Source organism: Sminthopsis crassicaudata, chromosome 5 (genome assembly GCF_048593235.1).
Source record: "Sminthopsis crassicaudata isolate SCR6 chromosome 5, ASM4859323v1, whole genome shotgun sequence".
Taxonomy (NCBI): Eukaryota; Metazoa; Chordata; class Mammalia; order Dasyuromorphia; family Dasyuridae; genus Sminthopsis; species Sminthopsis crassicaudata.
In genome coordinates, this window is record NC_133621.1 from 169980102 (window position 1) to 170007768 (window position 27667).

Below are 27667 nucleotides of genomic sequence, written 5' to 3' on the forward strand. Positions count from 1 at the left end.
TGCAAAATGTTCCCTTTGATCTAGGGGTTTCGAAATTTGGCAGTAATATTCCTATGTGTTTTCTACACAGAATCTCTTTGAGGTGGTAATCGATGGATTTTTTTCTATTTCTACTTTCCCCTGTCATTCCAGGACAATTTTTTTGGATTATTTCTTGCATTATTGTGTCAAGGTCTTTTTTTTTTTTTTTTTTTTGGTCACAACTTTCAGACAGTCCAATGCTTCTTATATTTTCTCATCTTGATTTGTTTTCCAAATCTGTCATTTTTCTTATATTGCACATTCTGTTCTATTTTTTCACCCTTTATAATCTGTTTTGTTTTTTCTTGGTCTCTCATAATTTCACTGGCTGCCCAGTTCTGATTTTCAGAGTTATTTTCATCTTTGAGACTCTATATCTTCTTTTGTAGTTAGCTAATTTTTTTCATAATTTTTTTGGGGGGAGTTTTATTATTATTTTTATTTTTATTATTTTAAGTTTTTCTTCAATGTCTCATTTGACTTCTAAATTCCTTTTTTTTTTGAATTCTTTGATAAGTTCTCTCTGTGTAGAGAACCATTTCACCTTATTCTTTGGGGTAGAAGCTTTTTTTACTTCGGTGTCTCTGAAGATAAACCCTGGTCTTCCCTGTTTTTGTAGTGTGTTTCTGTTGTAGAGGTCTTTTTTCTTTGCTGATTCTTTTTTTTTTTTTTAAATAAGAGGTATTAGTGTAAGCATCTCTAATCTAGAAGGGAGAGGGAGAGATGGCGTCTCTGACTTCTCAGAGCCTTTCACTGCTCTTCCCCTCTGACCAGGGAACCCCAAACCAAGAGCTCCCCTTCCTGCAAGTGCCTCTGCACTCATTGTGTGTCCTTCTCGCCCAAGGCCACATCTCAGCAGCACAGCCCTGTCTGGCTGGGGTCTCTTCCCAGACACAGACTCCGACCCTGCACACACACTCCAGAAGGTGAAACTCTCTGTGGTTCCTGCTGAGGCTCCAGCCACAAGCTCTCCACTTGGTGTTTCTGTGGAGCTAGCCCAGAGGTGTTTGCACTTCTGGTTAAAACTGTCCCTGGGCCTTTCTTCCAATCTCCTTGGATTGTATCTAGAGGACCCCTGTTCTCTCCCAAGTCTTCTTGAATTTTCACCTATGATCACCCTGAGGCGCAAATTTATTCTGTTTGTGGGGGAAATCCGGAGAGTTTGAAATTTACCCACCTATTCTGGCTATCTTCCCTTTTCCAAATTTATGTGTTCCTTCTTTATCCCATTAATATCTCATTAATTACATGCCTTCTCTACCCCACCTATATCCTGTTTCCTTACCCTCGTCTTTACAAATGTAAAGGATTTGATTTCTTTCTAAATGTACTTAGTTTCTTTTTAACACATATCTAACGTGAGTAGGGTTCCCTCTAAACATCCCTCTCTCTCTTCCCCCTCCTTCCCTTTACCTCTCATTCTTAATTTTTAAAATAAGTTTAATTAAACTACTAAGGAAGTTGTATTTTTCTATGATATTTTTATTGCTACCCATGAGTTCTTCTGGAAAGTAATGACTTACACTTAAATTAATGCCTCAAATAAACAAAACAAGTCAAAATATCCCAGATTAGTTTTTCTGCACTGATTTGTGCATCAGAACCATCAAGGAATAATAAAATGTTCAGCTCTTTTTAGTGTCATGTCTGCCACTTATATTTAGTAGATTCATTATTAGTTAAATTTATGGAAACTTTCCTGTTCTTGGCATTTTATTTTTTCCAGTGAAAATTTTTTACTAGTGTTTTTCTTTTTCTTTTCTTTTTGACAGTGGTGAATGTTTTATTTTTTCATTCAGTGGATAGTTGAAAAAATATTCTAGACATGGCTGATGATTATTTTTAAGTGAACTTTTAAAAAAATTGCCATAAAATTCCATTATTCAGTAAGATTTCATGTGAATCACCTTGCTGTCCATATCAGGTTCAGTATTTTTTTTCCCCTCAAGGTTTTTGTCTCATCACTGATAGGAATAACTTACAAGAAATCCTAGAATTTATGACTGATAAATAAGTGTGTTTCAGGCTCTTAATTATTCACTCTTGATTATCCATACTAAAACCAGAATGCATAATGACAGATAATCTCCCAATGTTATATTTGTAATTCTTGATTTTTCCCTGTCTCTCACCCCCATGCCCTCTCTCTTCCTCAACAGATTTACTTTTTCAATTTTGTTTTACTTAGGGAATATAAATCAATTTTAATATTTACCTTAGAACACTGAAAACGATAGCAGGAAAGTCTCTCAATGTGGAGAGACTTGGAGGCAGACAACTCAACTTTCCTCATTTTTTTACATATGGAGAAATTGAGGCTCAGGATATTAGATGACTTTCCCACTATCCCACTGGTAGTATAGCAAATTAGGAAGTAAATTCAAGTCCTTCCACTCTTTCTGATGATGTGCCACTTGGTTGAAGGTTGAGGAATGGAGGATGGAGGGAAGGCAAATTTTCACTAGCAGTGGAAAATACTGAAGATTACGAAATTTTTGAGTAAATAATGATAGAGATAGAGCTTATATTGCACATTTCATTAGGATGTGCAACTAGGAATTTTAAAGGCAAATATTTATTGAATTTTCAGTCATAGCAGGTTTTATTTTTATTCAACAAAAGAAACTAAAACAATTTAAAAATTAACAAGTAAACTACTTAAAAATGCAAACTTAGAAAAGGGCATTTTTACTCAAACCTTTCTCTTTCCATAAGATACAGGAAGACCTTTTAAACCTGATCTTGGCTGAAAAATTCATCTTTCCAACTAGATCTCACATCCATCTATCATTTATCTATCTATATCTAGATGTAGTTATATAGATATATGCACATATATGTCTAGATGTAGATAATGTATATATATATAGATGTTTTTCCTTCTTTATCTCAGTCCCATTAATCTGCATACCCTTCTATATCATGTTCCCTTCTCTTCACAAATGTTGAAGACTTTTCTATCTTTCTAAATGTACATGTTGTCTCTTAAACACATATCTAATGTGAGTTAGGGTTTCTTCTGAACATCCCTACATTTGGCTGTAATGGTCCAGCAGCAGTGCCATTTGAGGACTGGCAGTCAGAGGTGAACTTTTTAACCTTCCTTTTACTTATTATCAATCATAGGCCTGAGGAATGGGCTCTACAAGCTTAGCTATGGAAAACAAAATTGCCAGAGAATTCAAAGGAAAAAAAATGTACCACCCGACCCAGCTACAGTGGGGCAGAGTTCTTTGGGCAGGAGGAGGTCCCCCAGAAGCCAACAGCCAAGCCTCATTGTGCCTGACCCTGTTGAAAAAGAATTGGACTCTTTTGAGCAAAAACATATTTGAATGATTCGAGATTCCATAAAGAAGAGCGTCTGAAAAAGGGTCATGATGGGATCTTGGACTGAGCCAGAACCTTATGGAAGCTGTGGAGGAAGGAAGCAAGGAGTGGTGATGGAAGAAATTGGTGTGGATGCTGCAAAGGGTTAAAATTCACATTCTGCAAAGAGCAGCTTGACAACATCGTGGATAATAGGGTGTTAGACTTGGAATAAGAAGGACCTGATTTCATATCCTAACTCAAAACACTAGCTGAGTGTTCTTAGCAAAGCCAGACCTTCCTGTACCTCAGTTATCTCATCTGTAAGGGAAGGGGTTGGACTTGATGGGCTTTTAAGGAGTCTTGTTCTGATTGATAATCCTGTTTGGGAATATGACTTTGATTCATGGATCTCTGTGATGTGGTTTTTAAGATTGAGGAAGACATTCCTAATTCTTTGGGGGATGGCTTTTTGTACTGGGTCACCAGGAAGCTGTTTAGAGGAAAGTTTCCAATACCTTTTTTTTGGGGGGGGGGAAGAGAAGTCATTGGGGTTAAATGATTTGTACAGTCTTGCACAGCTAGTTAGTGTTAAGTAAAATTTGAACTCAAGTTCTCCTGATTCCAAGGACTAGGGCTCTCTCCACTGCATCCTCTAACTGCCTTTTTTTTTTTTTTTTTTTAAATTTCACTTTTTATTTTCAAAACATGTGCATTCCTACTAGGAGAGGGGGGAAGGAGGAGACAATTTGAAACACTAGACTATGCTAGGGTCAATGTTGTCAAATTATCCGTGCATATGTTTTGAAAATAAAAAGCTTTATAAAAACAAAAACACATGCACGGATAATTTGACAACATTGACCATTGCAAAACCTTGTGTTCCGTATTTTCTTCCCCTTCCCCCTACCCTCTCCCCTAGATGGCAAGTAATCCATATGTTGAACGTGTTAAAAATATGTTAAATCCAATATATATAAAATGTTGGAAATACCTTTTTTAAGGACAAACTAAATTAGCCTTTGAGGAGGAGGTGGGATTACATAGTTCCCACATCATGGAGAAATCCCTTATGAAGATATAAAGACATTTTTAGCTGTATCAGAAACTTTCACATAAGCTCCTTTGTATTCCTTCCCAAGAATTAATTTCAGGACTTTCTGTTTTGGGGCATTTGGAAGGTATAGATATATTATATTATTTGTGGACCTCTGCTTCCTAAAAAGTTATATGTTTTTTGATGAGCATAGTATAATAAACATTGATTAGATAAAGGAATATAAGTGAGAGCTAGGTAAAATGAGTGCCAAAGACACCCTTAAGGGAAAAAGACTAAGAGAAGATTATGTCACTAATTTCTTTTATATTGTAATCAATGGTGGACTTGATTAGTATTTCCTTAGTACAAGGGAAGAGTAAAGGAAAGCTGTTTATCGGTTAGGAACACTGCATTGGAAATCAGATATACTAATAGTCTCTGTTTCCTTGAATGAGAAGTAGACATAATGATATGTGTATGGCCTATTTTACAGGGTGGTTATTGGGTAAATTCTTTGGAAACCGAAGCACCATATCATTATTTTTTTTTTTTTTTATTTTTCTTCCATAATTTATTAAATACTCTTCCTGCTTCCCACATTGTTATAGCAGCATCTTTTAAAGTATTCTCTGTTCCCTCCTTCCCTTCCTCTCTCCAATTCATATTACTACTCAGTTGTTTTCCAGGGGAAAACATTGGTAGGGTCGTGTCACTCATATAGAATGGCAACTTAGTAGAATTTTTAGGGGTTGGTGGGAAGCCCCTGGTCTCCTTTGTATCCAACCACAACTTCCCTTTTCCTTCTGAAGTATAGATCATAATGTAGTTCACCACTATGATCTAGTTAATTGCCCCTATTGCTTATAAAGGTTAAGTGCTGCCTTTTATATTGATTTATATCTCCAGCAGTGCTTAAGATGCAGAATATATTGTTCCTCAGGAGGTGGACACTCATTAAAATATCTCTTGATTGATCAAGTCACAGTGACTTACCCAATAACCTTAGTGTTTTTCCCATACACTCTATTATCCCAAGGATACTAGTGAGGACATATAATATGTAGTGTAATGGACAGTACCATTGATTCTTAAATGTGAGGAAAATAGGAAATACGAGAGTAGGAAAACTTATAGAAAATAAATTTAAGGAAAATAGAAAATTGTAGAACAATATAGGGAATTAAAATTTTATTATTAATGACAGGCCCTTTGTACCTGGACATTTGATGTTAATGAAGGAATGCAGCATTTTTAAATTTAAGGAAATAAAAAAAAAAGGAAATAATAGAAAAATAGCTGGGGAAGGAAGAGGAAAGAATTGGAACCTAAGATTTTGCAAAGGACCTTCTTTATATGTATTTGGAAAAATAAAATGCTTTAATTAAAAAAAAGGGTCAAAAATTTAAAAAGAAAAAATAATACAAAAAATATAGGAAATTAGAGTCTTGGCAAGCTGGGTTTTATCTGGGCACTTGATGTGGAGGGTTCTAGCCTCTTGGGGGAGTAACTGTAGGCAGAGTTGATGAAAACTGCACAGTTTTGGAATGAGGAAATTTCCAAACCCCTTGACTGTACTGGTTTATCCAAATTATGGCTGCTCTATTCTTGCTCTGCATTTTGATTATAGGAAGGCTGAGCAGGTAACTCATGCTCTCCATTGGGGTGGTGGAGTATGTCAATGAGAGGTGAATCCAGTCAATCATGATCATTTTCTTTAATCCCAGGGGGTCTCTGCAAGACCTCTCATATACCTCAGTCTATTATCATGGCTAGTGAAGGAAATCCAGTCATATCCTATGTAGTGGTCAAGAGATAGGGAGAATAGAAGGTCAAAGGAGCTGGGGATTTTTAGCTGGCAAAAGAATAGACTTGGGGAAGGAGGCTGCCTTCAATTATGTAAAGGCTTTTAACATGCTCTGCTTGGCCTGGGAGGATAGTTGTAGGAGCCCAGGGTGGAGGTTGCAGAAAGGCGGATTTAATCCTGATGTTAGGAAGGAAAGTACAGCTATTCAAAAGTGGAATGTGCTACTTCAGGGAAAGGCAGGTTTACCTCATTTAAGGTCTTCAGGTGAAAAATGAATGACCTTTTACTGAGGATTGGGTGCAGACTCCTTCCATCTCTGACAGTTCTCAGGGAGGGTCCCAGGTTGTTCTCTCCTTCCTGGCGTAAAGATATCAGCTTGTTGCCCAGTCTGCAGTTTTTAAAATAGATCTTCCCCAATAGGGTGCTATCTTAGAACTTTAAATATATGTATATATGCTATATTAAAATGCTTTAGCTGATGTTTTACTTTAGCTAATGTTTTAATTTGGAACTTGTTCCCTAAAGGGATTTTTTGGTGAAAGGTATGATTAACAAAACATCCACATATATATGTAAATGGTAGGGGAATGCAATGGGGAGAATGTAATTTTGCCCCATCGGCATCTGAGTGATTCAGAGATTTAGGATTCCCAGAGTAAATATTTTCTGTTCCCAGTACTGTGGATATGAATGTCCTCTGTTAAACCCATCTGTCCTTAAGGCAGTTTCCTTTTAATTAATGATATTTAGGAACTAATTGTTCGGGAAAGTTGTTGTTTAAGTAGTTTTTAGTTATGTCTAACTCTTCATGATCCCATTTGGGTTTTCTTGGCAAAGATAGTGGGATAGTTTGACATTTCCTTCTCCAGCTTATTTTTACAGATGAGGAAACTGAGGCAGACAGGGTCAAGTGACTTGTGATTTAGAAATGGAGCTCATTAAGTGATTAATTTGTAATTGTAGACTCAGACTTTTTTTTTTTTTTTTTTTAAATAATAATGCCTCTGGGATTGTGAATAAAGTGAGCTTATGCTTTTGGGGCAGATATTCACGTTGTCAGTGTTAGACTACTTTGTGAAGGACAAGAACTGAATCTTTACATTGCTCAGTACTTTGTGGATAAAGCTTAGGCTTGGAACCAGGAAGACTCCTCTTCATGAGTTCAGAACTGGTCCCTGGAATCCCAAAATGAGGTTAAGAGGAATCAGAAATGACTGAAATGATTAGACAGAGCAAATAGCATAATTCCACATACAGTGCACATACAGTTTCTCTTATGCTAATGTTTAGTGGCGGCTTACACAAGTACTTTGGGAATTTTATTGTGCTGGTCATTCTTCTGTTCTATGTACTTGACTCCCATTTTATTGACTTTTGCACTAGTGGACAGCTCAGGGAGCATTAAAATGAAACAACGTCGACATTATGATGAAAATATCAGCTTCTGTCCATAACTGTTTCTCTTTTTCTCTGTTTAAAGAAAAATCACATATAAAACTCTTCTCTAGGAACTTCCTAGTCATGAAATGACTTCCTAGTCATTTCTTGGTGAACCTTTTTTGTAATTAAAGAAAAACCAGTGTGATAAAGGCGAAAAGGCAATCAGTTGATAAACACTTGGTTTTAAAATAAAACAGACCCATTCTCAGAGGTGCGATCAAGAGCAAATCACCTTTCTTCTCTAGATGTCTCAGAAATAAGAGATCCCGGTCCTTGCAGCATTTACTACTAAACAGGGTAATTGAGAAGATCAAATGATGAAAAATAAATATATAGGGCTTTTGCAAACTATAAAATACCATATAATTATCAGCTATTAAAGGAGGAAAAAACCAGATTCTTTTCCTTTTTTTTTTTTTTTTTTTTTTGTTTTTTGTGGCTTCCCTAGCTTTACCGAGCTGACATTGAAACTGGTTGTCTGTGAAATCAACTATGACTCTTCTTTTAAATTTTGGCTGAGTTAATAATAATTGTTGTTATAATGTATCACCTCTCCTCCCCTGGGCTTACTCTTCCTCCCTCCCTTCCCTTCCACTCTCTTACTGGCAGATTGTTTCCAGGGGGAAATCTTACCACTTTCTTCTAAATTCTAGGGATAACTCTGAGTGATTGGAGACTTCTGATAATCTTGGGTCCCCATTGGGTATACTTGCCTGTACTGACCACCCATTGGACAACAAATAGCTTTTGTAAGATGATATTCACTGAGATGGTATAGCACAAAAGCTCCCTGTTCTTGACAATCCCAGGGCCAACATAAAGTACAAACTTGTGTGGAGATGTGGGGCTGAGGAGTGACCCTCATCTCTTGGCTTTGGAAGTGGTTTTTCCCCCTTGGAGGAGCCCCCCCTGGTTGTAATCGAAGAACTGGTTGTTCTCTGGCTCCTCCAAGCCTTCCTGAAGGGCCTGACAGATGGGCCGGGCTACCGCTGGGCTGAGCACAGAGCAGAGTTGTTTGGTGGTGAACGGGCTGGATCCCTTAACGGACTTGGTTGTTCCTGCTGCTATCAACTCCAGTTATCGGTGGGATCTCTCTGATAGCTGTTTCTGACTCATGGGTCACTTAAGCACTTGCATCTCGGGATGCTTGTTCACGGGAAAGAATAAGCACAAAAGAATTAGACCATTGAGCAAGTGGAGAGCAAGATAGTTAATCAGATAGTAAACCATTTATTAAGCTCAATGTGGTAAGTGCTGGGGATGCCGAGAGGCAAAAGATAGATCGTGAGCTTCTAAATGGACAGACATGGTGCAGACAGTTGTAAAGAGGTTGAGGGAGGAGTAGATGAATCTTTCTGTATCTGTGCTCAGTATCCCTTCTCCTTCAGACATTGTACCTGCCCTTCCGTCACTAGGTTGCCATGTGGTTGGAGAAAATATTTCCCATTCACTTTAATATCAACCAGGGAGAGTAGAACCAAGCCCTCATTGGTCAGCTCCTCCATTGCAACAATAGTAATAACTCACATTTCTATTTTGCCTTAAGGTTTGCAATATTATTGACATATGATCTCGTTGATCTGATAGCAGTCTTTTGAGGTAGATGATACACATTTTACTGAGTGACTGGCTGGGGTCTTGCTTCTAGTAATCTTCCTGACTCCAAACTGGACGCTGTCTACCAACTGCCTGTATTTTGAGCAGTGTGAATCACCTCTTGATAAGATGATGCCAGTCAATTCTAAAAGTGAAGTAATGATGGACTTTGCTCTGTTTTGATTTAATGAAATAATGAAATAACCCCAGGATTCCTGATGCCTTCATTAGTCAGAATCCTTTAAATTTTAATAGTCATAATAAAAATACAGTAGGACATGATTGTCTCTTTTAGAGAAAGAGGAAATATGGTGACATAATGAACATGTCCTAATATGTGACTCTGTTGTTCTGAGTGTTGTTTTTTTTTATTTTTATTTTTTATTAGGAACCTTTTCCTACAGGATGAAATAGGAAGCAGAAGATAGTTTTCCTTGAGTGGAGAGCAGTGTGTCCTTGGTTTCCAACATGCAAGAGACTTCACATTTGTCATTGGAGAAATGTAACAGTCCAGCCAATGGTAACAATGAATATGATTCAGGTGAGTTCATTTATTCATTTTAATCTTTGAGTTACAAAATCATTGTCATATTTGTCTGTCCATCCATTCGTTTGTTCATTCATTCATTCATCTATCCATCAATTTACATATTTATTTAACTATCTATCTTTATTTAATTTGTTCTGTTTTTGGCAGAATGGGAGGAAGGTAATTTTAGTTTTATATACCTCAGTTGAGCAGTCTTTTTCAAGCCCATATATTGCACATTTTGGATGCTTTACTTTCATATTTCTTAAAGTATGTCATTAGAATTTTGCAAGCTGACATTAAAAATTAGTGACATGACCGTCACTCCCAGCTCCAAGAATACCTAACATGAAAAGTTTATTTATAATAATTTATAAGAAATTTAAAAGTTGCAAAATTTTCAGTGAATCTCCTTTCCTTGTTGTTCCTCTCCTTTACCTTCCATGTAATCTAAGAGGAAAAAGTCTTCAATTGAATTGTAACATTTTTTCATATTAATGATAAATGGTATGGAGCTAAGGGAACAGTTTTAGGAAGACTAAAGTCAAGAATGAACTGAGGTTTTAGGACAATCAAAAGCACCTATTTTTAAAGGTATGTTCAGAGCAAATAGAATTTCCAGAGAGCTGGGTTTACTTTTAAGAATGGATTGGTATAATGATAAGACAGCAGAGAGAAAATAGATAATTACTTAATTTCTATTTTGGTTCTGTCTTCCTCAAGATTATTTAGAGGGGAAATTTAAGCCAAGGCTAGATGATGAAATAGTAATAGAACACCTGACTATTTGTAAGTAAAAGTGTGGTGGTTTAGACAAATTATATCTCAGAATATTGAATGAACTTGTAGATGAGCCCACTGAATTGGTGCCAGTATTTTTTCTCTATATAATTGTGGAGAATGAATGAGGATTCAGAAGGCTGGAAACAGGTACATATTGTTCTGGTTTTTAAAAAGGTGGGTTCTGGACAGCAGAGTGATACAGTATTGAAAGAATAAGCTATTAATTTGAATCTTGGCTATGTCACCCTGGAGTCCAGTTTTCGCTTCTGTAGAATAAGGCAGATGTATTGCTGATAATTGGACTACATGACCCTCAAGGTCATTTCCAGTTCTGCTATGAAAATTATAGATTATAATCTTGACTTTATCCCTAGAAAAATCTTGGAAGAGAAATGAATGGCTTGTAGACATTTGGGATCATTAGGCTCCAGCATGGGTTTGTTTACCAAGAATAAGTAACTTCACTCTTTTTTTGATGAAATCTTTATATTGTTGGATTAAGGAAGTGCTTTGAGAAAGTGGTATGTGGATTTCAGCAAGACATGTGACAAGACTGTTTTATGAAATTCTTATGGACAAGATGAAGAGACTATGTGAAAGGCAAATAGCCCAGGAAATGAGGTTTCTGAATGAGTGTTGATTAAATGGATCAATGTCAACTTACAGGGAAGTCTAATGACATGTTTTAAGGCTTTGTCTTGGATGGATCCTGCTGAACAGATTTGTCAGTGACATAAAGACAAAAGATTCTCAAATTTTCACAAAAGACAAAAAAAGATGAAAGGGACAGCTAATGTGATTCAGATTCAGAGGGACTGTGGCTGATTAAAATAAAGGTCTGAAACAACCTCTGAAGTAGGACCATTTTGGAACCAGCTAATGATTTGTCCAGCATATTGTTAAATTTTCAGTATGACAATTTACATCATGGATATATACAAAGGAGCTTGTTCTTTATTGTTTTGTTGACTTTCTAGATAAGTAAGAAAGTGGTAGATAAAGTTTTAATAATACTGATAAATTTTATTGTGGCACTTTTTTTTTTTTTTTTTTTTTTTTTTTTTTTTTTTTTTTAAGCTGATTGTTTAACATTTACCCATGCTGTGGAGTTGTTGAAGTGAGAAAACCCAAGTGGAGAAAAATTCCTCTCTAGAAATCTCTAGAAGAATTCCTTTTAGACCTAAACTTTAGGAATGACAAAAGTTGAATATCTCATTAGTATTTTGTTTTGTTTTTATAAACACTCTTTAGTTCTAGGAAAGGCTCCAATTTATAGGAAGCTTTTCTTGAACTCCTCTAAGCTTCCCACTCCTATGCAGTAATAGAAGGCTGGGCCTGGACTCAGAAAAAACTAAATTTAATACAGCTCAGAGTTGTGTGATCCTGGGCAATAACTTAACCTATTTGCTGCAATTTCCTCATCTATAAAATGAATAATAATAACATCTTCCTCTTAGTTGTTGTGAGGCAGCCAGATGGTGCAGGAGATAGGGTGCCGGAGATGGAGGAAGAAGACTCCTCTTCTGGAGTTCAAATCCTGGACGAGTCATATAGCCCTGTTTGCCTCAGTTTCTCCATCTGTAAAATGAGCTGGAGAAGGAAATGACATGCTACTCCGGTGTCTTTGCCAAGAAAATTCCAAATAGAGTCAGGAAGAATGAGACATGATTTAAAAAAAAGAATAATAATAGTTGTGAGGACCAAATGAGATAATAATTATAAAGTGCTTAGCACAGCATCTGGCACATAGTAAACATTCTACATGTGTTAATTATTAACATTATTATTATTATTATTTCTCTGGGTTTATCCTCTAGTAAATGAGGGGTCTTTAAAGACAGGTAGTAAAGTATTTTTTTTTTTTTTTTCGGTGCTTGCTGAGTGTAATGGTTTTCAGCTCTTAAAGCTTTTGGCTTTGACTATATCTTGCTTCGCAGATCGTCTCCAGACTACCCTCTTGGAGCTGGGCCCCCTTCCATGAGAAGTTTTCTAAAATCTTCAGAAGCCAACTAAGCATTGGATTTTCACTTCTATGAAACCTTAACTGTTTCCTTCTGCCTAAAGTGCTTTCTTCTATTTGTTAATTATGGTATCATGTTAGAAATATTATACTTCTTCTACTTGAGGTCAGCCTTCTGTTCAAGAAAAGTCTGTTCTGACATGGTTTATGGGTCAGGTCATGGTTCTGTCGGCAGCTTTTTCCTCCTCTCGGGTTATTCTTGGTGTATTGCTTTAAAAACATGGATATAATATAGGCTTTAAGGTTTGCAAATGTGCTTTTATCTTATTTCATCCTCACAAAAACCCTCTTATTTTATAGAGAAGTAAACTGAGGCTAAGTGATTGAATGACATGCGTAAGGAATCATGTGAAAAAAAAAAAAAGTTTTTCTGATTCTCAAGGCCAGTGCTCAATCCACTATGACAACATATCCTCATAATTTATGCTGTATTTAATATTCTAAGGATATGGATTCTTGATTCTTAGGAGTGTTTCCTATTGTTCTGCATTCACAGTTGCATCAGGGGAACTTTTAGTGGCTTTTCCAACAAAAAAAGAGGCTTTGTGAAAGTAAAAATAGGTGTATCACTAGGAGGAGTAAAAAAACCAGTCAGACTTAGTGAGATATACCCTCCCTCACTTAAATCCAACTTACTCACATGTCGCCTTCCTGGATGTCTCAGTCCTTCTTGAGAATACATTAACACAAAAAGTATTAAAGTTTGACATTTGTTAATAAAAAAAGAACCCCTTTCAATTTGGAAGCCATCTTTAGAAAGTTTGTTCATTATTTAATAGGATTCTTTAATAAATGAATACTGTCCATATGTCAATTAGAGCCTGTCTGGTGGTCTATGGAATATGACAAACCAATATTGTGCATCCACGTACAGCTGTTTTAAGCAAACATTTAGCTAGGTTTAAATGATCCCAAACTTCTGATATTTTTTGGAGGGGTGGGGGGATAACTTAGAAGACCAAATGTCACTTCTAGCTTTTCTTCTTTGTTATCACATGATTTATTTCCTGCAATCCTGCAAGAAATATAGTCCTTTTCAAACAAAATCTTGGGAAGAAGATCTGTCCTCGTGTCTCTCCCATGTGTATCTCTCTGCCTGTTGCTGGTCATATAACTGCTGTGATTCCTGACAGTGCTGGTTTTTCTGAAGCAGAACTTCAAGTTAAAACAATGGACTTGGAGTCTCATTAACAAGCTCTTTTCCTCTCCTGTCCTGGTCTCTTTTCCTTAAGAAAGCTCAAATAATAGTGAGGATCAATAACTGACACCCACGTCCTGTAAATGAAATAGGCACAACATAAAATTACTCCTCATCCTGTGAACACAGGTGACGTGCTTGGAATGAGTACAAATAGATGAGGTAGTCTAGGAACTGAAGCCCTCTCCAGCAGACAAAATTGACAGCATTATTACAAGAAGCACAAAGAAGGAAATATACCAAAGCACAATTTCTGGGAATTCTCAGCTCCTTCAATTTCTATGTGATAAAAGCAAGCAAAACAATATTCTGACATGGTGATAAATGGATTTCTTGACATTATTTTTACAGACACAATAAATGTAATTTCCTGATGAAGTCTGTAGATAAAACGTTGATGTAAATTCAGACTGGGGGAGTGTAGGATGAATAAGGGACCTGTCTTCTTCTTTTTTTTTTTTCTTTTTTCTTTTTTTCTTTTTTTCCTTCTTCAGTGATGAGAACATACCAACCATTGTATTTATTGCATTTTTTTCCATTTGAGAAGGAAGAAATCAAGACTCTTAGGGAAAATCTACATCTTTTAACTGAACCCTTTATTCATTTTCGGATTTAATATGGTACTGAATTGATTCATTGCCTGTTTTGTGAAATGATTTAAATAGGATTCAACAGTGTTCTTTCTTCCCCAGTCTACCCTAATTTAATTTTATGACTTACAAAAGTGGCCTTTAGTAGAATTTTCCCAGGAATCTCAGCCGACTTCCTAAAACTGTAACAGGTGCCTCAAGGACCGTTGCAGATAATTTATCCATTTGGAGAATCCTACTCAACATGCTCATCAGGAAGAGAAGTCTCAGTTTTTTCCTCAAAGTCTTAGGTTTATCTGATCTACAGAGATGTTCAAAGGTTATCTCCTCCCAGGAGATGGCTAAATCTTTTTTGTGCTGTATTAAAACGTGACCGGTTAACACTTAGTGAGTTTTCAAAAAGAAGTGGAAAAAAATAAAAGCAATGACATCATCTAGAAACTCTCCAGATGAGAAGCCATTTGTATTACCTAATTTCAGATACTTTATTTATTTTTTAATCCCCTGGCTCATACTTAGCATTTCAATTGATGTCATTCTGAAAGCTTTCCAAAGATCAGGAGCTGATCATCATTTCTTTCTCAGTATTTACTGTTCTTTCTTTTTAAGGTTATACAGATTGAATTCCCATTGACAGCCTGAGGGTTGACGTCTAATCAAATAAAATATTATTCATTAATATAAAAGAGTATAGACGGATAAACATGTTCTTTCTTTTTCACCCCTGCCCATTCATTCCTACTCCCTTAACTCAGGAATATATTGTAGTTTTAAAATTAAACTTGACGTGAGGCAGTGTAGTACAGGCGATGGGGCACTGATCTTGGGAATCCGGAATCTCACCTGAGCCACTTAAGTAGCTGTGTGACTCTGGGCAAATTATCTGACCTGTGTCTACCTCATATTTCTCATGTATAATGTTAGGGGAGGGGCTAGACTCCCCAGGGTTCCTTCTTGGCTTATATCTATGATCTTGTAATGCTAGAAGTATCTTTATTTGACAATAAAATACATTTAAACTTTTTTTTTTTTCTTCTTCCCCTTTGTGAAAACACATGTATCCCAATTCTTTTGGGAAGGTGGAAGTGGATATCTTTTTTATATTAATAATTTAATAATCTGATCACTCAAATAGCTCTTTCAAATCAAGAAACTTTACAGTGATTACTATTGATTAATGTCCTGGTTCTTCTTTAAAATTGAGACACTATGAGCTTTTCTTCAAAATATATATATATTCTTCCCCCCCCACCCCCCCGAAGCTGGGGTTAAGTGACTTGCCCAGGGTCACATAGCCAGGAAGTGTTAAGTGTCTGAGACCAGATTTGAACTCGGGTCCTCCTGAATTCAAGGCTGGTGCTCTGTCCACTGAGCCACCTAGCTGCCCCTCTATGGACTTTTCTTAATGTGACTTTTTATGAATTTTCATTATATTAATAGGAATGCTTAGTAGATAATAGGCACTTACTAAATATTTATTGATTTGTCTAGGTGAAGAGACTGTCACAATTTCCTTGATAAAATATTTGAGTTTAAGAAATTTATAGATCATCTCCAAAATTTTATTCTGAATTCATGTGGTCTTATGTTGCATATATTTTGTGCTCTTTATATTAGAATTTCTTGATGATGAATCTTTATAGAATCTATTGGTCTCATCAGGAAGTATTATATTGAGTATAAATTTTAAAATGTGAGAAAGATCAAGTTTGTACATTTCTGGTCAGTTATTGTAACATATGGTCAACAAATCAAGCCTTAATTTTAGATCAGCAGAAAGGTAGGTCAGTGGAATACAGTAGATATACTATTAATAGCAGCAAATAAATATGATAACCTTGTAGTTGATAAGTGTAAAGACTTAAGATTTTGTGATAAGAATTCATTATTTGGTAAAGATTGTTGGGAAAACTGGAAAGCAGTATGGCAGAAACTGGGCACATATCAATATCTTATGCTATTTACCAGGATAAGGTCAAAATGACATGACCTAGAGAGAAAGTTATAAAGATAGCTATTACATGAAAATTAATAGGACATGGAACATATATCGGACATGGGTAGGTGAACACCATGAAAAAACAAGAGACAGCCAAGTTAGGTGCAAAATGGATAATTTTGGTTACATTAAATTAACAAGTTTTTGTGTAAATAGAACATCCACAAAATCAGAAGGAAAGTAGTATATTGGGAGGGGGGATTTTATAGACAGTTTTTTCAGAGGTTTTTTTTAAAGTATCTTTCAGATCCAGGGTTGAAAGAGACCCTCTTCAGGGACCATTTAATCCAACCCTTTATTTTGCTGATCAGGGGGACCAAGGGAGATTAAATGATTTTCCCCCAAAAAAATCTTATAGGAAGCATATTAGTTAGAATCATAGAATTAAAAGTAATTCCAGACTCCATTTTATCCAAGCCTCTCATTTAACAGATGAGGTTATTGAGGCCCCAGGAGAGTGAATGAGTCTCAAAGAGGTAGTCAGTGTCAGAGGTAGGCTTTGAGCCCAAATCGTAAGAATCGGTGCTCTTTTGTTGTTTTATTCCTTTAAAACAGTTGAGAATGATCTTGGTTACCTTTTGCCTCTCTCCTTTGATTCACATTGGCTATTTTTTCAAATTAGTAGGTACCAGGAGGCTTAAATTTCTCACTTTTACCTGTATGAAGACAATAGTACTTATCAAGCTGAATGAACATGAAAATAATTTGGAAAAACATTTTATGTTTGTGGCAAGAAGATTACTAAGTTGTTGTATGTGTTTAATCATATTTAAGCCCCTACTATGTGCCTGGGTATTAGGTGGTGTCAGGCTTAGCTCCACATTATGTATTTGTTTCTTGTGTCATGTTATGGGTTAGGTAACACAACTTCATTAGACTGGAGGGTCATTTGAATCAGGTTCTTTTTTCTAGTGAGAATGTCATCATTGTGTAGCATTAAGAATGGTGGAACCTGTAATCTTTACTTAGTACAATTAATTGTCATCACCTTTCATAAATATTCATTGAGCCAAATGACCATAATCTTTCTATTTTAGTTTCCTTGTCCATAAAATGAAGATTTTTTTAATGATCTAAAAAAAAGCTGATTTTATTTTACAAAACTTTCCAAAGAACCCAATGTAGTGCCAAGCACATAGTGAATTCAGTGAATTCATAAAGTAAGGGGAGCAAATAAAAAAGTCAGAATTGCTTCATTGGTTCCTACTACATTCAGTAGCTTTCCAAATCAGTGCACTGAAGCTCAGCAAAGATGTCAGTGAGATGCTGAAATACTCTGGAGCAACTTGTTTTGTTTTTAGAAAGCTTATTAAAACCTTGACTCTAATAGGACCTCAAAGTGGAATTTCTTTATAGCTTCATTTTCCCAGCAGTCATCTTGATAACCAGCAAACCAAAGCCATGTGCAGAATCCAACAAAATCCCTCTAAGCTAGTGCATCAGTTTTTCTTGCATTAAAGAGTTTTCTAGTCTGCCTGAATTGGTATTCTCCTTTACATATTTCACTATGGGATTAATATTTTTATATTTTTAGGGGTGTTTTATTTTGGTTTAAATGTTATCTTGTCTTATTTTTGAACAGATGAAGGTTCAAGCATGGAAGACCCTGACTTTAATTGGGGTGAATATTTGGAAGAAACAGGCGCAGTTGCTGCCCCTCATACATCTTTCAAACATGTATGTAAAAACTATCTTTTTTTTTTTTTTCCTTTTCTTCTTGATTTGCATTTGGATGGTTAAGGATGAATTCAGAAAGAGATGTTAAACAATGACCAAGAAGCAAAAAAAACAAAACAAAACAAAACAAAAAACTATTGAAGAGTAAAGAATGGAAGGAAACTTTTTTTTTTTTGTTTCAAGAAGTAAAATTAACAAGGAAATGTGAGAAATTTGGTTTTATCTGCAAAAGATCTATCACAGAGAATTCTCTTATCCTTAAAAGTAATATCCTCTTCATTGCCATCAAGTAATGTTGATTTACACATAACTGTATCTTCTCAGACCTCACAGCACCTAAGCACATATTTTAGCAGTGATGGGCACTCAGTAGATGTTGACTGACTGCAGGTGGTGATGTGCTGGGTATTGTGAAAAACAAATTAGACAGATGTTGTCCCTGCTCTCTGGGGGCACACAGCCTGAGGCAGGTGCCATTAATATGGACAAACAGAAAGTCTACAAACTCAGTGAATAGTTCTAGGGATGCTCTATTAAAACAACCAAGTAGACAGATTTAATCAGTTTGATTTTCTACAGTTACGTATGTTTCTCTTATGTGAATACACAGAGCTTTGGGTTAGGGAAAAGGCTATGATAATCTTTTTTTTTTAAATGTTTAATTGATGTCTTTTATTTTTTACATCATAGTTATTTCTGAATACCTCTCCTGCAAATAAACATATCTTGTACACCAAGTAAGCACTAAGTAAAATTCTGCAGCTGAGGGGTCATTTTTGTTGCAAAATTCCAAATCGTTTTCTAGACAAGTTGGACAGATGAATCCACAGCTGTACTATCAATGTATTAGTTTGGCTATCTCTTCGAAGTTCCCAGAATATTAACTGTTTTTATCTTTTGTCAGTTTGTTAGCATATGAGGCAAAACCTCAGAGTTGTTTTGAATAGTATTTTATTATTACTAATATGAAATCTTTAAAAATATGGTTGTTGATAGTTTGCAATTCTTTTGAAAACTGTTCACATTCTTTGACTACTCATTTGTTGGGAGAGGTTTGAAATAAAGCCTGTGTATTGGATTTTAAGAGTTTTATATGGTTCATTTTAAATAACAGGATTTATTGGTTTTTTTCCAGTTAATGAGGGAAAAGTAGTTGGGTGGTTTGGCTATGGAAAAGGTCAGATGATGACTTTGAAATGGAAAGCTTTATTTTCTTGAGTTACTCTTTCCTGTTATCTTTTATATTTTTATATTCTTGGGCCTATTCCTTCCGTCAGGGTGTTTACTTTTAATCTGAATATACTTGTTAATATTTTTAAGCATAGTGGCTGAAGTTCAGCAGTCAAAGCAGAAGATTCTTGTGTGGTTAGAAATACTTAGTTATAAGTCACTGTAAATTGGCTCAGACTCATAGAAAACAGTTCTTATCATTAATATTGCTTCTCCACAGAGTATAGATGACATGTTCACCACTGGACAAGGTTCCAAAGAAAGCACAATCCTTTTCTTAATTGGATTATTACTAAAATAAGAAAATTGAATTTAACAGCAAAAGCTTAAGGATGTGTGTTTTTAGGTGCTATAAATATTACTTTGTAAGAAGTAGGAATTTATCTGAGAAACATTCCTTTTAAAGCAACTTTCCCAACTGTTCAGGGCATAAATTGATCTGAGCATCATATAACAAAATTGGGATACTACTTTTAGTGCTTGTGCTAGATTATCAAGCTTGGCAGCGCCTTTGGAACAAGGATGTTCCTCTGTGAGTTCAGAGCTCCCCTTATTCAAGTTCTTTTTATTTCCATCTTATCTAATGTGAAGGATTCTTTTACAAAACTCTTCTCTGGCTTTTTACAGCTTAATAATGACTAACAGCTCAGGAAACCTCAGAACTTTAAAAATTAAGTATAGCCTGACAGTGCAAGAGCTAAGTCTCAAAACTGCTTTTATTAGAAATTGTTTCATACCTGCACATGGAAAAAAAGAAACAAGCATTTTTTTATATACCTACCATGTGCCGTGCTTGCTCCTTGACAAGTAGTTTGATCCCCGTAACAGTCCAAAGAGAGATAGACACTATTATTGCTCCTATTTCAGAGATGAAGAAACTGAGGCAAACATGATATAACTTGCCCAATGTTACATAGCCACATAATTTTTCCACGGTGCTACCAGCCTGTGGCATAACCAGTTATACTTCTATACTTAAGTGATCCATGATTTCATGGTGTGGGTATTCTGTTCACTGATAGATCACAACCTTCTCTGTGCTTTGATAGATAGTTTTGATTAATTGCTGTAGTGGAGACAAAAGTAAATCATCCCATGGCTCACTTAAAAATGCCCCCACACTACCTATGGATGTTTCTATTTTATTAGACTGTGAGCTTCATGGGGTAGAGAATATTTCTTCTTCTGTATATTCTCCATAGGACAAATATAATGTTTTCCACATAGGCATTCATGCATTTTTTGGATGCTTATGTCTTTTGACATATCATCAATCAGATATTTTCCCCGTATATTTAACATTTTATTTTTCTCAGTTAAGTGTAAAACAATTTTCTCTCTTTCACTCTCCCCTCCCCCATTGAGAAGGCACATGTGAAGTTATGCAAGATTTCCATAAAAGTCATGTTGCAAAAGGAAAAATAGATTTCTTCCATCCCCCCAAAAATAAATCCTCAAGAAAAATGAAGCTTTAAAAAAAAAAAAAGTATGCTTCAATCTGTAATCAGACATAATCAGTTCTTGGGTATGGATAGCATTTTTGATCTTAAGTCCTTCAGAGTTGGAACATTATGTAACATAGACCAAGAGTGGTGTAACTTGTTTTGAGTTGGCAAACATATTCATAGATAGCTGGATTTAAAACAAATCTATCTGATGAGATTTTAGAATAATAATATTACTTTTTATTATTAAAGTTTTTTATTTTTAAAACATATGCATGGATAGTTTTTCAGCATTGATCCTTGTAAAACCTTGTGTTCCCAATTTCCCTCCCCTCTCCCTAACTCCCTACCCTAGATGGCAAGTAATCCAATATATGCTAAATATGTTAAAAATATAAGTTAAATCCAATATATGTATACATATGTATACAATTATCTTGTTGCACAAGAAAAATCAGACCAAAAAGGAAAAATACTGAGAAAAAAACAAAATGCAAGCAAACAAAAAGAGTGAAAATGCTATGTTGTGATCCACAGTAATATTACTTTTGTGCATTATTTTCTACAATGGTCCCATTCCTTATTTGTTTAATCAGGGCACAGTAGGGTTGGCTTTTGCATCATTATCGATTCATATTAGCTATGTAAATCACCTCTCCCTACTGTGCATCTTATAATCATTGCAATGTGTTTCTGATTCTGTAAGGTTGAAATCAGCCTTCAGAGCAGCTTCCAGCCTGGGATGAAGTTAGAAGTAGCTAACAAGAACAATCCAGACACATATTGGGTGGCGACCATCATAACCACATGTGGACAGCTCCTGCTGCTGCGTTACTGTGGCTATGGAGAGGATCGAAAGGCCGATTTCTGGTGTGATGTGATGACGGCTGAGCTTCATCCAGTGGGATGGTGTACTCAGAACAACAAGGTGTTGATGCCGCCAGATGGTAAGTTTTCCTCATCCATTCTCCATTTTGAAGACTTTCTTGCTTCTCTGTCCTCATGTTTGTAGTTGTCATAGGAGTAGAAAAGAAATTATATAGAGATATTGAAGTGAACCTTAAAAAAACTGCCTTTTTATTAATTATCTTAGGAATAGGGTGGGTTTTTTTTTTTTTAATTTTATTTGGTTTCGTTTGGTTTTTTTGGGGGTGGGAAAGAACAAGGAGAACAAAGAATCCATTTCTCTATGTCAGGGTCTGATCTGACAGTTTTGCCATCTATGGCCTTTAATAGATGAAGGTATTTGAGCACAAATCTAAAACTGTGTGTGTGTGTGTGTGTGTGTGTGTGTGTGTGTGTGTGTTTAATGGTGGTAGGGGAAGAAAAGCTGAAGGGCAGATGCCAAAGAGAGAGTCTGGTTTTCTCTTTGATGATTGATGACATTTTTTTCTTTTACTTTGAGTAGCTGACATTGTGAACACGAGGGTTGAGCATCTTAAATAGCCTTCCTCTAATAAGCTTTAATCTGCCTTGTTCTTAAGAGACATAGTGTAAAGCATTGAGAAAACCAAACAGATGTGGAAAAATTACATCATTCTCAAGGGAGTTTGTGAAATTTCTATCCCTTAGGTCACTTTAAAGCTGGATTAGGCAGAATGCTAGAAGTAGAATTTAGAAAATTTCTCTTGTTTGCTGTTGAGGTGAGAACGGATCTCATGATTTTGGGGCCACATTGTACACCTATGCATTATGTATTAGTAGATTCAGCGATATTGAAAATATCAGAGGCAATCTATTCCCTGTACTTATTCAATGTAGAATTTACCTTCAAAATATAAATGTTTTATATATTAACCCATTGTTATTAGGAAGTTGTGATATTTTAAGATTAAATGATGAATTATCTTTGCATGATTTGTTGTAAATTACTTTAATTTTTGAAGCCATGAAATTTAATGGTTTTTTAAAATGCCTGATCCACTGGTGGTAAGGCTTTTTCTTTGTTTTTTTGGTGGTGTTGGCTTTTATTGCACTACTCGTCCTTTCTAGCTCGGTCCTTCTTGTGGTGGTTCAGTACATCGATGAAAGAACAAACTTAGGTTGGAGGTACAGTGTATTATTGTGCACACAGCTGGGTCTGTATGAAGATCAACTCCATGACCTTGACCTCTGTGATAACATGTTCTGACCAACTGAGCTACAGATCCCCAGAACGTTTCATTTGCTAAAGAAGATTAAAGCAACGTTGGCACAGCTACAAATAGAGGCTTTTTTAGGAACGTAAACCTTGAACTGAACTTGGTGACCCATGTCTGCTGGGGAGATGGAGGCTGGTGAATCATTTGAGTTTGGGAGTTCTGAGTTACAGTAGGGCTATAGCTAAGTGGGTGCCTATAGTATGTTTGTTATTAATATGGTTCTTCTCCCTCCTTCCTCCATATCAGTAAGGGGATAAAGGAGGACACCCACACAGAAGGAGGGAGACATAAGAGATGGAAACAGGGAGGGAGGAGATAGAAGAGGAGAAAAAGAGACAGACAGAAAGAGAGAAACAAAGGAAAAGACAGAGAGAAACAGAGGCAGAAGGAGAGAGGGAGGGAGGGAGGGAGAGAGGGAGAGAGAAAGAAAGAGAGAAACAGACAAAGGGACAGTCAGGCAGAGACAGAAAAAGAAAAAGGGAAAGACGGAAACAGAGAGAGAGAGAGAGTGAGTGTGTGTGTGTGTAAGAGACAGAGACAAGCAGAGAAACAGACACACAGAGTCAGAGACAGAGATGGAGAGAGGCAGGAGGAAACAAAGGGAGAAAAAAATGGAAATGAGAACAAACATACTGATTTTGTGATTGTTACTGGATTAAATTATTTGCAATTTTTCTATTCCCTCTTCCTCCATCTCCCCCATTTGATTGATTGATGTAAAAACAGTTCATCTTTACTTATAAAATACTTGCATTTATGATTTTGAGGGAGATTTTTCAGACAAAAACCTCTGATTAGCTTTTTTTAGATCAGGTTCCAACTATATCTCAGCTTTTATGTCATTCCTAAACTTTAATAAACAAGTAATTTGAGAGCTTCATAGTGCTTGATTTGAAGTCAATAGTCCTGGTTTCTCTATTAACTAACTTGATGACTTTGGGCAATCCACTCAGTCTTTTGGGCCTTATAACTTCATGGAGTATGTGATACATGAGCATCTCACTAGGATGTTCTCTAAAAAGAGTGGTTCAGAATAAGTATCTCTGAGGTTCCTTTTATGATCTTTGTACATTGTAGAGGATGGGATACAATGTTTTAGGCTGAACAGTGTTTACTGTTTAGATATATTTGTTCTGAAGTCCCAGATCTAAGACAAAATTATCACATTTTTAGGAGCCGCTTCAAATGAATAACATCAATGTAATAGTATAATAGTCATAAATAAGAGATAGTGTAGAAGGAGGTCAGTCTTGAAGTCAGAAAGCTCTGGGTTCAAATTATGGCTCTGACACATAATAGTTGTAAGTCTCTCCAAGGCTCTCTGTATTCCTCCTGCTGGTCATTTCTTACCGAACAATAATATTCCATAACCTTCATATACCACAATTTACCCAACCATTCTCCAGTTGATGGACATCCATTCATCTTCCAGTTTCTAGCCACAACAAAAAGGGCTGCTAGAAACATTTTGGCACATACAGGTGCCACATTCCCTTCTTTAGTTTTTCCTTGGGATATAATCCCAGTAGTAGCAAGGATAAGCTGGATCAAAGGGTATGCACATTTTGATAACTTTTTGGGCATAATTCCAAATTGTTCTCCAGAATGGCCGGATTCTTTCACAACTCCACCAACAATGCATCAGTGTCCCAGTTTTCCCACAGCCCCTCCAACATTCATCATTATTTGTTCCTGTCATCTTAGCCAATCTGACAGGTGTGTAGTGGTATCTCAGAGTTGTAATAATTTACATTTCTCTGATTAGCAGTGATTTGGAACACTCTTTCATATGAGTGGAAATAGTTTCAATTTCATCATCTGAGAGTTGTCTGTTCATATCCTTTGACCATTTATCAATTGGAGAATGGTTTGATTTCTTATAAATTAGGGTCAGTTCTCTATATATTTTGGAAATGAGACCTCTATCAGAGCCTTTAAGTGTAAAAATATTTTCCCAATTTGTTACTTCCCTTCTAATCTTGTTTGCATTAGTTTTGTTTGATGTAATCAAAATCTTCTATTTTGTGATCAATAATGATCTCTAGTTCTCCTTCGGTCATAAATTCCTTTCTCCTCCACAGGTCTGAGAGGTAGACTATTCTCTGTTCCTCTAATCTATTTATTATCTCCCTCTTTATGCCTAAATCATGTACCCATTTTGATCTTATCTTGGTATATGGTGTTAAGTGTGGATCCATATCTAATTTCTGCCATACTAATTTCCAGTTTTCCCAACAGTTTTTTTTCAAATAATGAATTTTTATCCTAAATGTTGGTATCTTTGGGTTTATCAAAGACTAGATTGCTATAGATGTACCCTTTTTTGTCCTCTGTATCTAATCTGTTCCACTGATGGACTGGTCTATTTCTTAGCCAATACCAAATGGTTTTGGTGACTGCTGCTATATCTTTAGCATATAAGTTAACAATCAGTAGCAGCTAGTTATTGATTTGGAGAGGTGGGGAGATTTTGATACAGAGTTCCTCACACTGATAAAATTACAGATTAGGATTCTTCCCTCAAAACAACAACAACAAATGCAATGCTTTAAGGTTTCAAAGACACTTTATTATTTTTTGGGATCTTCAATAGCATTTTATTTTCTAAATACATATAATTTTCAGTATTAGTTTTTATGAAACTTTGTGTTCCAAATTTTTCTTCTTCCTGCCCTTATGGCTCCCTTCCCCAAGACAGTAAGTAATCTAACAGAGGTTAAATATGTGCAATTCTTTTAAAGATATTTCCATATTTGTCATGTTGTGCAAGAAAAATCAGAAAGTGAGAAAAAGAGAAAGAAAACAAAACAAAACTTGAAAATATTATGCTTTGATCCTAGTCAATTTCCATAGTTTTCTCGCTGAATTTACATGGCATTTTTCATCCCAAATCTTTTGGAATTGCTTTGAATCACTGCATTGTTGAGAAGAGCCAAATCTATTACAGTTGATCATCACATAATCTCATTATTACTGTGTACAATGCTCTCTTGGTTCCATTTGCTTCACTCAGTATCAGTTCAGTAAGTCTTTCCAGGCTTTTCTGAAATCAGTCTGTTCATTATTTCTTATAGAACATAATATTCCATTACGTTCATATGATCATAACTTCTTCAGCCATTCCCCAACTGATGGGCATCCACTCAATTTGCAGTTTTTTGCCACTACGAAAAGGGCTGCTACAAACATTTTTTTCCACATGTGGGTCTTTTTTTTTGGTCACACAGTGTTGAAGATAGAATTTGAGCAAGTCTTCCTGACCCTGTACCCTGCTATCCATAACTTATGTTATGCTGTTTTTCTACAGTATCTCTTTGAGAATGTTAGAAGAGATACGAAAATATTTTTCTTACTAGTATGTATTGTAAAATTCCTAAAAAATTTTCTTTGTTGAAATTTTCCATTTAAAAAGTTCTAAACTTCACAAACATTGCCAAAATGAGCTCTTCCATATATTCTATGGGACAACAGGAGTTATACAATTTCATATCTTTCATAAGAGCTTCTTTTATTTTCAAGTGTATACAATTTTTGTCATGTTATTTTTGCACTGTTTTGTTTGTGATTGTTTCTGGACTTTCTTCTCTTCTATGAAATTCCTCAAACTTCATCAATATGAGCTAGCTTAATAGCAGAATATGAAAAAATTTCCCAGTTAATAGTAATAATAAATAGCTAGCTTTAGGGTTTGTAAAATGTTTTACAGATGTCACTTCATTTTATCCTCACAACCAACCAACCACCTCAAAAAGTTGGTACTACTATTATCCCCATTTTTACAGATGAGGAAACTGAGGCAAGTGATTTGTCCAAAATCATATAACTGTTAAGTTAGGCTAGATTTTAATCAAACCTTTCTGACTCTAGGTCACTAGATTAGAATGGGTGACTCTTCTTCACTGAGGAATTTTTTAAATTTTTATTTAGTTTTACTCTGAGACTGCTTGCTGTGTGAGCCATTTATGATGATGTGCTTTTGGTAGTTGATTACTAAATCCCCTAGGAAGGGATCCAAATTAACCCTGTTTGAGAATGAATTCTCTATTGTGAATAGCAGTACATTGAATTTTCAGGATACTAAGTTCACTAGTGCCTCGGAAGAGCTAGTGGGTTTGCTTAGTGAAGAATCTCCAGCTTTGCTTGAAAATAGTACATCATTTATTAATCAGATCTCTTTCTCACATGGGTGAAATGTGTGTCAGCAGTCACAGTTTTAGAAACACTCTTACATTTATAACCTACTAAATTGTACTGTTAAGCAAGACCCAGACACCTTAAACATGACATTCAAAATGAAAAACAGAAAACCTTGTAAAAAAGGAGATGTACTAAAACAAAAACCTAACCAAAACATGGTGCCCCAGTAACTCAACACTAATAGAGTTGAAAGGTTTATTATCCTAACAATAGTAAATTATGTTGGTTTGGGGATGTTTCCCTTTTGTTTCCTTTTTAAAAAAAACTTTAAAAATTTAGCTAATAATCAATATGGCTTAGAAATCTACAGTACAGAGAACAAAGTCAGGAAATAACAAGGTCATAGGGCAAGAGGTTTTATTGATTGCTGTAGTACAGGATAATTATTGCTTTGTAGCCAGAGGCTGTTGTTCTTTAGGGGAATGGTGGAATCTCCTTTTGATCCAAGATTCTTGTTTTTGGATTTTTGAGCCTTAGAGAGGTAACTATAGAGCCTTTAAATGGTGTAGTTGAAGCTTGTGACTGTTTTTAGGTTAGATATGGCTAAATTTGGAAGGTAACATACTAAATATTAACTTGAATAATGAAAATTTAAGATGTGATCTATTTTGAGTTGTTAGATGATAGTCTAGACATTCCTTTGTTAGTAGTG

General features: G+C 35.7%; 1 protein-coding gene across 5 annotated transcripts in view; it reads left to right on the top strand.

The window, feature by feature from the left end:
• Window positions 1–27667, top strand: part of SFMBT2 (Scm like with four mbt domains 2) — a 306285-nt gene that overhangs the window by 38468 nt on the left and 240150 nt on the right. For all 5 annotated transcript variants that reach the window (XM_074268736.1, XM_074268741.1, XM_074268739.1 and 2 more), the window contains exons 2-4: window positions 9595–9747; window positions 17908–18002; window positions 21384–21624. In XM_074268736.1, the coding sequence (XP_074124837.1) occupies window positions 9675–9747; window positions 17908–18002; window positions 21384–21624 (409 nt within the window). In that variant the 5' untranslated portion in view covers window positions 9595–9674. The remainder of the gene's footprint in view (window positions 1–9594; window positions 9748–17907; window positions 18003–21383; window positions 21625–27667) is intronic.